The sequence below is a fragment of the Lepidochelys kempii genome, chromosome 22, assembly GCF_965140265.1.
Source record: "Lepidochelys kempii isolate rLepKem1 chromosome 22, rLepKem1.hap2, whole genome shotgun sequence".
Taxonomy (NCBI): domain Eukaryota; kingdom Metazoa; phylum Chordata; order Testudines; family Cheloniidae; genus Lepidochelys; species Lepidochelys kempii.
This window is the reverse complement of record NC_133277.1, coordinates 4,059,596-4,075,352: the sequence shown is the minus strand read 5'-3', so window position 1 is coordinate 4,075,352 and position 15,757 is coordinate 4,059,596. Positions and strand designations below refer to the sequence as shown.

The 15,757-nt window shown below is 46.1% G+C and overlaps 1 protein-coding gene across 1 annotated transcript in view; it reads right to left on the bottom strand.

The window, feature by feature from the left end:
* Positions 1–15,757, bottom strand: part of DCPS (decapping enzyme, scavenger) — a 63,584-nt gene that overhangs the window by 13,684 nt on the left and 34,143 nt on the right. Inside the window, exon 3 of the mRNA XM_073321139.1 lies at positions 13,868–14,013. Within this exon, the coding sequence (XP_073177240.1) occupies positions 13,868–14,013 (146 nt within the window). The remainder of the gene's footprint in view (positions 1–13,867; positions 14,014–15,757) is intronic.

The window sequence follows — 15,757 nt, the reverse complement described above, 5'->3', positions numbered from 1 at the left end:
TAGACTTAGATGGTTTAATCCAGTATAGCAAATCTACATTCCTGCGTGAGAGAGCTTGGAAAGAACTATCCCTGACAGGATCACTGATGCTGTGAAACAGCTATTGCTGAAGCACAGCTGTTTAACGTGGCTGGGAAGAGTTTATCTAGGGTATTCAATGAGACTAAGGGTATGTCTACACAGCAACTAGACACCCGTGGCTGGCTCATTCTAGCCAACTTGGGCTTGCGGGGGTTGGCCTTTGGGGCTGTTTCATTGCAATGTAGACTTCTGGGTTCGGGCAGGAGCCCAGGCTCTAGGAACCTGCAGCAATGAAACAGCCCCTCAGGCCGAGCCCCATGAGCCTTTGCTGTGTAGACGTACTCCAAGGTGTTTGGAACAGGCACTCTTCTCTTACTATGAGTTTTACAGCATGTAACACAATGGGGCTCTGATTCTGATTGGGGGCTACCACAATAATAATTCAAAAGACTGCCAGTTGCCACAGAACATGCTGTGTGTTAGAATATGGTTTGCTCCTGCCTGTGTGGCTAGACCAACCTATTTTATAACCAGGTTAAAAAAAAAAAAAGTGCATTCGCCCTGGCTTTGAACAAATTGTGATCCATCCGCCCAGGCTATACCAAATGGTTATAACACAGCTGGTCTTCCCCCACGCTAAGCCACCATGCTTTAACACGGTCAGTTTCACAGGGCAGACAGGTTCTGTTAGTGCTAATATCCATGGTCAACGTTTTATGCCATGGTCATTCCCATTAATTTCTCTTTCAGGAGGTTTGCAATATGGTACGTGTGCGCGTGCTGTGTTTTGCTAAATGACTCCGTGGTGGTTTTGCTTGTACCTGACACCTTCAGTAAATAATCTGTAATAAGAACGGTTCTTTAAAAAGGGAGCTGGGATCTCATCACAGCAAGACTCAGCTCAGAGGCAGAGCGAGCGAAGCACGGATCTTGACTTCAGCATGGTGCAGCGGGGCGGCCACCCCACTCCAGTCCTGAAGGGGTTAAAAGCAGCCTTGGAGAGCGTGGCTGGGAACAGCTAGGTTGATTGGGGGAAGCAGACACTGCTGGGGCCACACCCCAATCAGTCCACAGCTGGCCCTTATAAGAGGGCTGTGGGCCAGAAGCTGAAGAGTCTCACTCTAGCCCTGGAGTAGGAAGGGCTAGCTGCCTGAGAGTGAGGGACCTTAAGCAGAGCAGAGCAGTGCTGGGGAAGGGCAAAGGGAGCAGGGGAGCTCCAGACTGGTAAAGGCCCAGAAAGGTACTGGGGCTGCAGAGGGGCAGCCTGGGAATAGGCAAAGGCAGCAGGTCCTACCCTCTTGCCAGTGGACTCTTTTACAGACTGCAGTCTGCCCCAGGGAAAGGGGGGCTGAATGACAACTGGCAGTAGCCACTGAGGCAAGGTGGGTTTAGAGGGTTGGGGGTTCCCCTGGGAGGGGAGACCCAGAGTGGGGGTACTGCTGGGGCAGAACCCCAACGGAAAGGGGCACTGGGGTCCGGGAGGGACACAGGGCCAGCAGCAGGCAAGACACCGGCCTGCAGAGGGTGCTCCGAAAGCTGGAAAGAGCTAATTCCCAGATGACCAGCAGGAGGCACTGCACCAGTGAGTCTCACCACACTACAATGGCTTTTGATACAGTCTCGCATGACTTCATAAACAAACTAGGGAAATATAGCCTAGATGGAGCTACTAGAAGGTGGGTGTATAACTGGTTGGAAAACCATTCCCAAAGAGTAGTTATCAGGGGTTCACAGTCCAGGAGGGCATATTGAATGGGGTCCTGCAGGGATCGGTCCTGGGACTGGTCAATATCTTCATCAATTATTTGGATGGCATAGAGAGTCCACGTATAAAGTTTGCAGATTATACCAAGCTGGGAGGGGTTGCAAGTGCTTTGGAGGATAGGATTAAAATTCAAAATGACCTGAATACACTGGAGAAATGTTCAGAAGTAAATAGGATGAAATCAGCAAGGACAAAGAGGTTTTTAAGGCCAGGCTTGAGAAAGCCCTGGCTGGGATGATTTAGTTGGGGTTGGTCCTGCTTTGAGCAGGGGGTTGGATTAGATGACCTCCTGAGGTCTCATCCAACCCTAATCTTTTATGATTCTATGAATTGCAGAGTACTCCACTTAGGAAGGAACAATCAATTGCACACATACAAAATGGGAAATAATTGCCTAGGAAGGAGTACTGCGGAAAGGGATCTGGCGGTTATAATGGATCACAAGCTAAATATGAGTCAACAGTGTAATGCTTGCAAGAAAAGCAAACATCATTCTGGGCTGTATTAGCAGGACTGCTGTAAGCAAAACATGAGAAGTAATTCTTCCATTCTTCTCTGCACTGGTAAGGCCTCAACTGGAGTACTGTGCCCAGTTCTGGGTGCCAGATTTCAGGAATGATGCGGACAAATTGGAAAAAGTCCAGAGGATAGCAACAAAAATGATTAAAGGTCTAGAAAACATGACCTATGAGAAAATATTGAAAACATTGAGTTTGTTTAGTCTAGAGCAGAGAAGACGGGGGGGGGGGGGGGGAAACTACACATGGTAACAGTTTTCAAGTACATAAAAGGTTGTTACAAGGAGGAGGGGAAAAATTGTTCTCATTAACCTCTGAAGACAGGACAAGAAACAATGGGCTCAAATTGCAGCCATGGAGGTTTAGGTTGGACATTAGAAAAAACTTCCTGTCATCGTAGCTAAGCACTGGAACAAATTATCTAAGGGAGGTTGTGGAATCTCCATCATTGGAGTTTTTTAAGAACTGGTTAGACATACACGTGTCAGGGATGGTCTACTTTTACATAGTCCTGCCTTGAGTGTAGAGGACTGGACTAGAAGACCTTTTGAGGTCCCTTCAAGTCCTATGATCCACCAAGGCCTGAGGTTCCCTGCAGTCCCAGGAAATTGATCATGGACACATGGTGGTATCTGCTGAGCCCCATCCTTCCTCCCAGTTCCCAGCCAACACGCCATGGGGCTAATTCCATGGTTTACAAAATGTGAACTGCATTCAAAAACAGTAACTCCTCACAACTACAGCTGAGCAGCCACCTTACTGAGAATAGGGAGCTAAAAAATAATCTGAGACCCTAGCAAAGGAGATATCACCATGCCCTTCTATTGTGTTTTATACAAGGACCATAGATCTTGTCACCAGCATCTCAACTTCTACCAGTGAGGCATTCTCCACATTTTATAGAGGACGAAACGGGACCTCCCAAGACTGAGAGCAAGTGAGAGCTGGGAATAGCACTGTTGTAATAATTGGGGCCTGACAGGCCTACCCCAATTGTGAGCCCAGCTGTGGATAAATGGCTACAAGTTTATAAAATCACCGTTCTAGTCACGATAACAATTGTTGCTGGAGAAAAGTACAAAAGGGAAACTCCATTAGTCCAAACAAAAAGGTTTGCTGTTATAACTCAAGGACTGCATTAAGATCACATCTGGTACACAGAAGGAGTGGGGGACCAGAAACCAATGGACCAAAATTTGTTGTGTATGGAAATTGGACAAAATAATGAGGGGATGGGCTATTCTTCCCACCATTCCTTTTTCAGGGCCTTAAAAAATCCTAGAGGCTGCTTGCAAACAGGTGAACCAAACGAAGCGAGGTTTGGCATCATGGCTGCCACCCCCAGCAACTCCTGGGGCCCCGTGACACTACTGGACCTTCATCATCCTGATCCTGAAAAGTTTCTTGACCCAACTGGGCCAGAGACAGCGACCCAGGGATCACTGCCACCTCCAACGGCTCCAGCTAAATCCCAAACACCACCTGGCATGAGAGACTCTGGATCCTGCTTGTCACCTGCTCTTTCATGTGTCATTTTCCTTTGCTTTATTTCTTCTCTTTCCAATCGCTCTCTTTTTTGCCTCCTGTTTAACAAGTGTCTGGCTTAGCCAGCCAAAGCTGCATATTTTGCAATGCTCTGCGCCTGTTACTGGAAAGGCAACTACAAGTAATGCCTACATAGTCTGAGGCTGGTACAAGTTTCCCAGATCTTGGAGTGGTTGAGAAGACCCATATGCTGTACCTGTGTTCCTCCAGCAGTGAGGCTGTAATTGAGAGCTTCACAGACAGAAGCTGCATTTTCTACCTTTGCTATGCATTTCTTTCCCTTTGTGTGTGTGTTCGTCTCGTTTCATCTTAAAGGAAGCAGGATTAGACTTTAACAACAACAGCAAAAACAGCACCGGGCCAGCTCAGCGAACGTCTCTTTTTCCCTCCTGAAAAGGACAGTTTTCACCATCTTTGATACCATTTAACTGACTGTCAAGACAGGGGGGGTTTCCCTTATAAAAATTCCTTACAGCTGAAGGGAAAGGGAGTAAGAGCTATTGGTTAAAAGGAAAGCCTTATTTAATAACTTTACATTTCAGTAACAGTTTTTCCTTATCATAGAATATCAGGATTGGAAGGGACCTCAGGAGGTCATCTAGTCCAACCCCCTGCTCAAAGCAGGACAAATCCCCAATTTTTGCCCTACATCCCTAAATGGCCCCCTCAAGGATTGAACTCACAACCCTGGGTTTAGCAGGCCAATGCTCAAACCACTGAGCTATCCCTCCCCCTCCTTCTTTTTCTGTATCTTTAATAAAAAGTTTAAAAGATTTTTAATGGTGATTTTGCCATGGGACTGCGCAGGTCAAGGTCGCTGTACTTGAAACCCTGAACCAACTTTAACTGTTATGTTGTATCGTGGGGGTTGTGTTAACACCATTGACTCTCTGGGCCCATTCCAAAGAAGTTAACACAATGGCATGCCCAAGTCTAGACCTTGGCACCTGTTTTAACCACAGGGAGTCAACAGCAGAGCTGAGTACAGATGCCAGGAGTCTTCACATCCCCAGTCACCAGTTTTAAATGACCACCAAACACTGCCTTTAGATTGGGGTCCTGGTAAGCCGATCCCATCCTACTGCTGCATTGCGTTAGTCCGTCAAAGAATAGGATCATTTCAAAATGAAACCCTTCAGCGGTTTAATAACACAAGTGCCTAAGGCATTCCAATACCACAGTGAGGAGCAAGGGATACATGCTCAGACAGATCCATTACATTGGTCTCCCAATGCCGATTAACCCGTATGACAGCAAGAGAAACTGGCCTGCAACCTTGGAGACTAGACCCCACTGTTAGTGCCATTCTAATGTCACCTTTCAAGTAAGCCGGCCACTCCCCACTTCAGAACTGCAGAGCTTAAGGCAACAGATGCAATTTGGGGCTCTATAGGGCATCTTTCATACCCTTATACTGTGCACATGCTTTCTACGAGACTGTCAGAAGAAGAAAAGCCTCTGGGTCAGTTTAATAACCCTGCGTGAATCTATGGCACGTGACAAACATCGGCCAGTCCAGCTACATAGAGTGTGAGGAGGGGGGATCCCTGTCGAACACAGCTGTGCTGGCAAAAGCCAATACTACTTCCTGTGCTTTTCACAGTATAGCTTATTTCATTCATGCGGACTGGGATAAGCTAAACAGACCCAAGCGCCTGGTATAAATTGCGTCCATACAGGAGCGCTCTTCCAGGATAGTATATTGATATAGCTACACTGCTCAAGTGCAGACATGGCCTAAATCAATCTGCAAACTCCATTTTGTTTTGTGAATGCCATTTTGATTGTAAGACCACACCATGCCTACACATTTGCCTTTTACCTTACATCTTGTGCTGGAACCTCCAAGGTGGAGTCAGGAGAAATTCCTATACCTAGCAGAGAGCTAAAAAAGGAAAGCTATTAACATGGATGATCTTTCATTGAGACAAAAGATTCCAAAACAATGAGCTGGTCACTGCCCAGGAGAACCTGTTTCACCTGATAGGCTTGTAACCAAGCAATGGATCAACTGAGGAGGGCCTAAAGCAGCGCAGGATGGTCATCTGACAAAGGAGACTGGAACTTTATAAAAAGGACTTCCTGGAGCAAGGCCAGAGCCAGAAGCAGATAAGGTTAAGTAGGAGAAGAGGAGGAATCCTGCACCCCCTGAAAAGACATTCACCAAAAAGCCACTGATCAAATGTTAACAGGCTCTTGGATTGGGGAGGAAACTGAGGCAGGGATTTGCATGTATGTGTTATTTTTCCCATAGATCTGTATCTCTCTTGTGCCATCTTAGAGAGAGAGAGTGTGTGTGTGTTTAGAAATTCCTTTGCAGAGTGTGTGTTACTTACTCAAATGTTGCGTAGATCCCAAAAAGGGGGAAACTACAAGCCGGAAGGTCCATACCCTTGGAGGAACTCTGGGAGTATGGAGTAGCTACTGGGGAGGCTTGGGAGAACCAGCACTAGTTTGAGAGCTGAGGTAACCCACCAGGATTTCCAGCTCAACTTAAGTGCAGAACCAGGGGGTTGTGCTTATCTTCAAAGCTGGAGCCTCTGCTTGCTGATTTAAGAACTTTAATGACTTGTTCTGGCCATTCACATTTCTCCTCTCAGCAACTACACCATCCTTTACAGCTCCACTTATGTTATTTGGCTTTTTGTCTGACAAGACCCTGCTTCTCAGAAGGGATACAGGGCCCTAGACAGTGCAGAGGAATGCCTCCTACTGGGACACTACTGTCGAAGGACAGCAGTGTTTGGAGGTGCCTAGCCTCCTGCTGAGGAAAAGGAAGAGGACAGGAACTGAAGGCAGAGTAGGAAGCTTGTGGATGTGGGGACAGATGTTTGTGAAAGGCAGACCTGGTAGGTTATCTTTGTGCTGTGTGGGGATTGAGACTCTGGCATTCCTCAGCTCACACTCAGAAGGGAGGAAGCCGTCTGCCCAACTGCACTGGGGTTCTAGCCTCTGTACTACTGTCAGAAACGCAGCATCTAGGGATGCCTCTTGCAGCAGTGTTGTTCAGTGGTTATAGTACCTGGCTTCAACCCAGGAGATCTGGGTTCTATTTCTGTTCTGCCAATGCCTTCCTGTGTGACCTGGGGAAAGTCACTTCCTCCCTCTGTGCAACAATTTCCCCCATCTGTAAAACAAGGATGAGAGAGACTTACGTGCCTTTGGAAAGTGCTTTACAATCTGCAGATGAAGACACTGTTTGCAGTATTGTATTGAAAAGGTTCTCAGACTTTGCATCACCTTCCTAGCCCTCATACAACTGTAGGTGGCTACTGTGCATTTGTTCTGGACATCGCTCCATTTCCTTTTTTGCAACAGATGGTGTCTGTTAAATAGGCTGAACAAGCAAGGGGGAGTTCAAACTCCTGGATTCTATCCTAGTTCTGCAAAGACTTGCTGGGTAAGTCATCCCCTGTGGCTCAGTTTTCCCATCTATAAAATGGGTCAAATCCCTTTTTCTTCCTGAATTCATGCCTATAAAGCTCAGTGATACTTAGAAGAGGAACAAGCCATTCAGCCATGTTTGGATTCTCTTGCTTTAAATTCCAGTAGGTTTATAAGGAATTGTCAAAAGCAACACAGTCAGCTCCCCATCACTGATGTGCATCTGTCCTAGACTGCAGCTCGCAGAATTTAAAAACATCTTTTTAGAAATTATATCTGGGGCTTGGTTTCTTTTAAGTGAATTGCTGCAAACATTTTCTTGGGTTCCTAGGTGATGCCCTCAGCAATAACTGCCTCTTTAAAATGGCAGGTAAGGTACGTAGTAGAGTTGGGCTGGCAGCTGAAGATCCATTTTAGTCATTTTGAAGCCACAATTCTGTCCTATCAAACTCCTACTAGTCTGCATTGGAAAACAAGGTTGTGATTAAATGAGGATCAGCTGATCATTGTTAGTCTACCTGCATTAGACACTAGAAGATGCCTGTCCAGAGACAATTAGTGCAGCGACAATGGGGACATTGCTCTAAAATTGTCCACGCCTTGAATTCAAGATTCTTCTGTCTGGAAGGATGGAGACTAAGGTGGAAAACAGACTGTTTTCCAAAGGATGGAAAGTAATTTTTTTTACACCCTTCTTATTTTGTCTGCTCTACTGGTTTCAACAAGAGGAAGAAGAGGACTAGAGACTGCAGTATCAAAAGTGGATGGCTAGGGTATACAGTATAATAAAACTACGTTGGGGGACCTCTCCCAGTTTACTTGAGATAGACCATCAGATGTGCCTTGGTTACTCTGCTTTCCCAGGAGGACAGTACAACTCACGAGTGCAGACTGGAATATATACAGTTCAAATGGTCACAACAGAGAGGGTTAATTCTAGTGTAGTGCCAACAGCAGCCAAGTCCAGGATGCTTACAGCTGTCAGAGTAAAGACATGGAGAAAAATGTTTGCTTTAGAAAAAAGAACAGGAGTACTTGTGGCACCTTAGAGACTAACAAATTTATCTGAGCATAAGCTTTTGTGAGTCACAGAGTGAGCTGTAGCTCATGAAAGCTTATGCTCAAATAAATTTGTTAGTCTCTAAGGTGCCACAAGTACTCCTGTTCTTTTTGCGGATACAGACTAACACGGCTGCTACTCTGAAACCTTTGCTTTAGAAAGTTACAGTAATCTACACAAACATCCTCTTGTTTTCTCCCCACTAATAAATGCCTATTGTAGATGATTGGTGCTGCAGTTTGATGATGCTGGCATGAGAGCTGAAAATTGTACCAGACAAAAGGATATGAGACAGGAGAGTAATTGAGAGCACATTGCAGCCTACAAAGTGGCCTCTCTCACTACATGCAAAGAAGCCCAGCCATGTTCAGCTGTAAATGATTAGAAAACAAACATCACAACAGCTACCCTGTTCTTAACTGCTTCAGTGCTGCGGAGGGTAGTAGAGAAACATGGACAACATCCCTGGCTGCCCTGGGTACCAGGTACAACACTGATCGAGCCCCAGCATCCCAATGAGAGATCAGCACTTTAGAGCAGTGGTTCCCAAACTTTAACAACCTGTGAACCCCTTTCACTAAAATGTCAAGTCTCGCGAACCCCCTCCTAAAAATGAATATTTCCAGGGATTTTCTCCTTTACCTGAGCATAAATTATAAAAGCAGTGATCCTGGAAATAGAAAATTTGTTTTTTTTGTCATGCTTATTACACACTATTAATTAATATTTATCATTACCGGATTTTTATTACATTATGAAAACAGCAACACTCTTCCAAGATCTCACTTTCGTAGCTTGTATCACTTTGAATAAGCCTTTTGTAAGACAAGACTCCTGTGTTTCATCAAGGAGTAAGAGGTGAAACAGCAGGAAGGTATTTAAGAAGCCAACTCAAAGAGTTCCTTCTACACAATCATTCAGGTCTTGAGCAGTCCAGGCAAACAACGCACGTTAGAACAAAGCTTAAACTTGTTCTTCATAATAATTTTAAAAACAAAACAAGCGGCCTATTTAATTTTAAAAACAGCAAAAAAAAAAATCCACCTTCTTTTCCATTTCTTATAAGGAGTCTTGAAGTTTAAATCCCCTCAGTGTGATAGGTATGCTTGCTTTGATCTGCTTCGCTCTTGGAAGTCCAGGGGCTCCGGGCCGCTGGCCCTGTGCTGCTCAGGGTCCCTATGGACAACTCTGTCTGCCATTAGGGAATTTTCTCCTCGAGAACCCCCAGTAACATTTCGCAAACCCCAGTTTGGGAAGCACTGTTTTAGAGAGAGGTTATTTCTAATGTATTGCCTCAGTGGATCCTCACCTGTGGTCCTACGGCAAGGCATGCAACTCCCTCATTGGGAATCAGCCCAGGCAACTTCACAAAGGAAAACACATGGAGGCTGCAGCAAAGAGGGTGAGGAACAGTTTGGATTGGGGGCTGGTTTTGATTTGATATCAGCTGCTGTTCAGATTAGACAGGAGTTAATTACAATCCTCACTTTTAATGCACTTTTTCAAAGCCCTACACAAATATTACCTAATTAGAGTCAATGTTGCATTTCCGGAATAATTACTCCTACTTCTGTGCAATCAGCATAAGTTGGTCCCAGCAGACTAGTAGAATTGTTTTCCTTGCCTCTGCGAAGGTCAGAAGTGTGATTGCAAGTGGGGCTGTTCAGTCAGAAGGTGGGTAAGAAAGGAGAACAAACCCCTTGCTCCCAAGTGACCCCCAAAAAAAAATCTGAAGAAGAGACAGAAATCATCCAAAGTGGTGGGTTTGTGGATACTCAAGACTGTATTTCTCTGCCCTGGTGATAAACATCCTAGCACAGGACTGAATTTTTCCACACAGAATATTCTAATAGTAAGTTAGAAACTCAGAGGTTCAGAGCTTGTTTCGAAATAGTAACATAAAGGACCAACAATGTGTTGCGATGAAGCAAATCAAGGAGAAGGTTTACAATGCCTCACATTTCTTTCCGAAAGATCCCAAAAAACCGTAAAAGGCAGCCACCTCTCGAACAGAGTGTGGCAACAACCCACCGGGCAGCAAACTACCTCACTGGAGGGATGATGAGAGGTTTTGGACAGGCCATCACAGCAAACCCTGTCTCATGAAAAGGATCAGGGGGATTTCAGTGTCCAGCCACAGCACAGGTGTTTAGGGCCTCATCTAAACGAGCCTGACAGAGTAAACTTCAAGAACTCAATTATTATCCGTATTGCACAGGGAGCACAGATCATGTCCTGACCGTGCTAGGCACTGTACAAACACAGTACAAGAAGATAGGCTGTAAGCTCTCTAGGTCAGGGACAAGGGACAACAGCCGGATACAGACAGAGAGAGAGGAGTACAAAGAAACAGTGAGGCAATATCAGTCAATATGATGGGACGTGGTTTCAGCCTAACCATTGTCAAGTTTTTTGTAGGCATCACAGGAAAGGAGAGTTTTAAGGAAAGGGCCTTAGAGAGAAAACAAGTCATTTGTGTTTGGTATGCTAGCGAAAGAGGAAGCCGTGGAGAGTTGCAAAGAAAGGGGCGAAGTTTACACCAGTATTATGCAGGCAGAATGGGCAAGATTTAGACATAGCCCTCTCTAGAGACTCGCATCCAGGTTAAGATGAAGATGATGCGGAGGTTACGGTCTTGAGCAACAGGGAGGATGATGGTGGTGTCCATGGTGAATGTGAAAGGAGGTAGGGGAGAGGGCTTAGAGGGAAAGATTAAGAGCTCAGGGCTTATCAACACTTACAGTGTTCTAGCGGTTAGTGAAGATGCTACTTACACTGACAGGAGAGCTTCTCCCATTGGTCCTAGGGACTCCACCTCCCCGAGAGGCAGTAGCTATGTCAACAGGAGAAGCCCTCCTGTCAACATAGTGCTGTCTACACAGGGAGTTAGGTCAGTAATAACTGCGCTCAGGGGAGTGGATTTTCACATTCCTGATCAACACAGTTATACCGACATCAGTTTGTAGTATAGATCAGGGCTCGGATTTAGCTAAGCTGAGCTTAAGCTGAGGGCTGGAAATCCATGAGAACATGTCAGAGATACAGGGCAAGGTTTGAGTTTAGACATAGGGAGAGAAACCCAGCACAGAGTCATCGACAGAGACTATAGTTGAATTTAAGTTTGCAGATGAGATTACCCAGAAATCAGGTGCAGAGGGAGAAGAGAAGGGACCAAGGACAGAGCCCTGTGAAACCCCCCCTCCCCTGAAAGCTGGAGGGGGATGAGGAGGATCCTGCAAAGGACACACTGAAGGGGGGAGTAGAGAAGTAGGAGGAGAACTAGGAGAGGACAGAGTAAGAAAGCCAAAGGAGAACAAGATATCAAGAAGAAAAGCATGTCAATGGTATCAAACAGCTGTCAAGTCAAGGAGGAGGAGGATAGAGTATTAGTTCTGAGCTTTGGCCCGGAAGAGGGCATTAGCAAGTTTGGCTAGAGGGGTGAAGAGGGAAGGAGTTGGATTGCAGAGGGCCTAGACTGGAATCAGAGGAGGGGAACTCCAGACAGCATATTCAATGAGCTTGGAGATGAAATAGCTGGAGAGGCAAGAGGGGCTAAGATGTGGTTCAGTTTTTTGAAAGATGGGAGAAAATGTGCATATTTGCACCGTGAAGAGAAAGAACCAGAGGGGAGTGGGAGGTTAAAGTGAAAGTAGGGGATGAGAGTGGAGTTGAGGGAGATCAGGAGATGGGATGGGATCAATGAGGCGGGTGGAGAAGTTAGAATCATAGAATCATAGAATATCAGGGTTGGAAGGGACCTCAGGAGGTCATCTAGTCCAACCCCCTGCTCAAAGCAGGACCAATCCCCGACTAAATCATCCCAGCCAGGGCTTTGTCAAGCCTGACCTTAAAAACTTCTAAGGAAGAAGATTCTACCACCTCCCTAGGTAATGCATTCCAGTGTTTCACCACCCTCCTAGTGAAGAAGTTTTTCCTAATATCCAACCTAAACCTCCCCCACTGCAACTTGTGACCATTACTCCTTGTCCTGTCCTCTTCTACCACTGAGAATAGTCTAGAACCATCCTCTCTGGAACCACCTCTCAGGTAGTTGAAAGCAGCTATCAAATCCCCTCTCATTCGTCTCTTCTGCAGACTAAACAATCCCAGTTCCCTCAGCCTCTCCTCATAAGTCATGTGTTCCAGACCCCTAATCATTTTTGTTGCCCTTCGCTGGACTCTCTCCAATTTATCCACATTCTTCTTGTAGTGTGGGGCCCAAAACTGGACACAGTACTCCAGATGAGGCCTCACCAATGTCGAATAGAGGGGAACGATCATGTCCCTCGATCTGCTGGCTATGCCCCTACTTATACATCCCAAAATGCCACTGGCCTTCTTGGCAACAAGGGCACACTGCTGACTCATATCCAGCTTCCTCGTCCACTGTCACCCCTAGGTCCTTTTCCGCAGAACTGCTGCCTAGCCATTCGGTCCCTAGTCTGTAGTTGTGCATTGGGTTCTTCCGTCCTAAGTGCAGGACCCTGCACTTATCCTTATTGAACCTCATCAGATTTCTTTTGGCTCAATCCTCCAATTTGTCTAGGTCCCTCTGTATCCTATCCCTGCCCTCCAGCGTATCAACCACTCCTCCCAGTTTAGTATCATCCGCAAATTTGCAGAGAGTGCAATCCACACCATCCTCCAGATAATTTATGAAGATATTGAACAAAACCGGCCCCAGGACCGACCCCTGGGGCACTCCACTTGACACCGGCTGCCAACTAGACATGGAAGAGGAGAACAGATGGGAAACTTTTGTACCAATGATGGGAGGTGAAGGAGGAGGGAGTGGTAAGAGGGAAAATGGGGAAGGTGGCCAGAAGGGAGGAGATATCACAATTTATCTACCCTTGAGCTGAGCCTGCCAGGAGCTGAGCCTGCGAGTAGAGGAGCTCATGATCGGATATTTTTAAGAGCTCGCCTGTGCATGTCAGCGCAAGCTGACAAAGGCAGCAGAGTGCTGCTTCTCCTCCTAAGACTCCCACAAATTCAAGTTTTCATGTAGGTATTTGGCTCAAAGACAACTTTTTATTTCTGGTTTGTTTATCTGAAGAGCGCGACGGGACATCTGCTGTAACATCATTAAGTTTGTCTCACACTTTGCAATTTTAATCATCATCATCAACATGTGCTCCCATGTGCATAGCTAGCAAGATGGTGAGAGAAAAAGAGACATCAGAAGTTACTAAGAGAGAGACTGTGTACAGGAATTTCAAATTCAAGGTAGCTACCAAGCTAGGGGGAAATTCTATGGATTAGAAGCCAAGGGCAACCAAACCCAGGCTGAACAAATGATATCTGACAAACTGACAAGCAGCCAATTAGTACTGCAAGGTCTTGGGTGTATCAACTTTTTCCCCCTCCTTAACTTCAGAGGTACTCCAAATCCACACCAATCCCATCCAGACTAGAATCTGGTCTTATTTATTCAAACTCAGCGGCCAGTGCCACACAAACTAGAACACAGGGGACTATGCCATTGTCCAAAAGGCTCACCCTCACAGACTGTCTTAGGAAACCAGCTGGATGCCCCAGATAATACTGGGCCACAGAGACAAGAACCTACCATACCTGGATGCTGAAGCTCTGGGATTGTATAAAGGGCAGCGTAATGTTCTTGTAATCCTCCCCAGTCTCGCAGATGAGATACGCATCTTGGCGCAGATATTTCTGAAGGTGTTTCTCGGTGGCTGGATACACCACTGTGGTTTTTATCTCTGGAAATAAACAAGTTTACAATGTTATAATCAGGAGAGACTAAATCTAAGTTCCATCCTGTCACTGACTCATTGTTTCTAATTTTTAACCAACAACATGGTAACAGATTTCAGAAATTACTTACAAGGTAGTGGGCGATTTGCATAAATATAGCAGGAACACTATGCCCTAGAGCTCATGCTGCTCATTTGCATCAAGAAAGGTTCACAGAACTCGGATGCTGAAGATAATCAGTTGATAAAACAGAGAGTGCATATTTCCAGTGAAGGCCAGAAGGGAACACACAGGTGAAAGTATTTTTACACACAATGGCAAAAAAAGCAGCAGCCTGGATTTATGCAACCACTTCCAAGGGAACAGCTCTCCAACTGTCACCAATCAGAGGAATAAAATTAATACAGCAGCACTGCACAGAAAACAGTCATGTATTCGGACGTGGATACACACAGCAGGTGGTCAGTCTAGAATCCCTCATGTTTTCTTTTGGCCAGACTGAGCTCAGGTTTTTGCTGGTGGAAATCCACCTAGGGAGCGCTGGAGGTGAAAAGGTGACCTGGGAGGGGAGTTTGCAGCAACAGAGAGAAGTCACCATCTTCACTCCATTAGGGCACAACAAAAGGAGGCATGACCTGAACAGCTGCAGCATGTCCCCATTCTACACATCACTGCAGCAGCTTCAAACAGCAGGGCACCTATAAAAATCTTACACCCCACTGACCCACGAAAGCTGCCCACCCTCAACCACGCGGGAAGGGATGTGGAATAAATGCCTGGAACTCCCTCTCCTCCCAGAGGGAAGGCACAGGTTGCAGGGGGATGAAAATTACCCATCCCTTTTGTGAACCTGGCCCTTCCAGAGCCCGCACCTGCAGGTTACACTTGAATGGAATTGGAGGGGAACTCGTGATCAGTTCTGACACTGGGCTACAGCACTACAGAGTCAGCAAATATTTATGCTACACCAGTGGCTCCCAAATTTTTTAGCCTAAGACATTGGTTGTAGGAGCAGCACCTGAGGCTCCCTCTCTAGCTTAATGAGGGGTCTCTTTGCCCTCTGCTGCCCGCGTGCCAATCAACAGTCCTTGCTCAAATTTGGCAATGCCTTCACGTTCTCCCCAAGGCTGAGGGTTTACAACTGGCTGGAAAATTTAGTGAAACTATAAGTTGCTGAACAGATTTTAAATCAGAGAAAAGAAACCCAAGCTGTGGTCTCCTGAGCTCGGATTTATTTATTACTACTTCTGTAACTCAAAGCCTATTTCATATTTACACAATAAAAAGTACAAATGCACTGAGCGCCTTCGCAAGCTGATCACAGACGACTGGGGAAGTGACCTGGGGAAAGCCAGAGCAATTCTGAATGAGCTTCCCTCGGCTTCAGGTGCACAAACAGTTCAAACCCAAACCCCAGTGAATTTTAGTAAGGGTTGGCTTGAGTGCATACTCAGGGCTACGCTGGCCTGGCTTTGCTCAGGCGTGCCCACCACAGGATACAGAATTCAAGGTGGAACTTCCAGGGATTGTAGAGCTGTTCTTCAGTTAGAATCTGGCCCAGATCAGCAGTCATTTGAAATTGTCTCTCCCCTCATGTCTGCCCAGTGGCCTATGAGCAATGAGCTGGGGGCAGTCTCAGTGCTACTCTTAGTGCACTGGTGTCCACATCCCAAAGTCACCACATCCGGCCTCTCCAACGGCAGTCTCCTCAGAGAGCCGAAGGCCTGGGTGGGCCATAGAGACCGAATT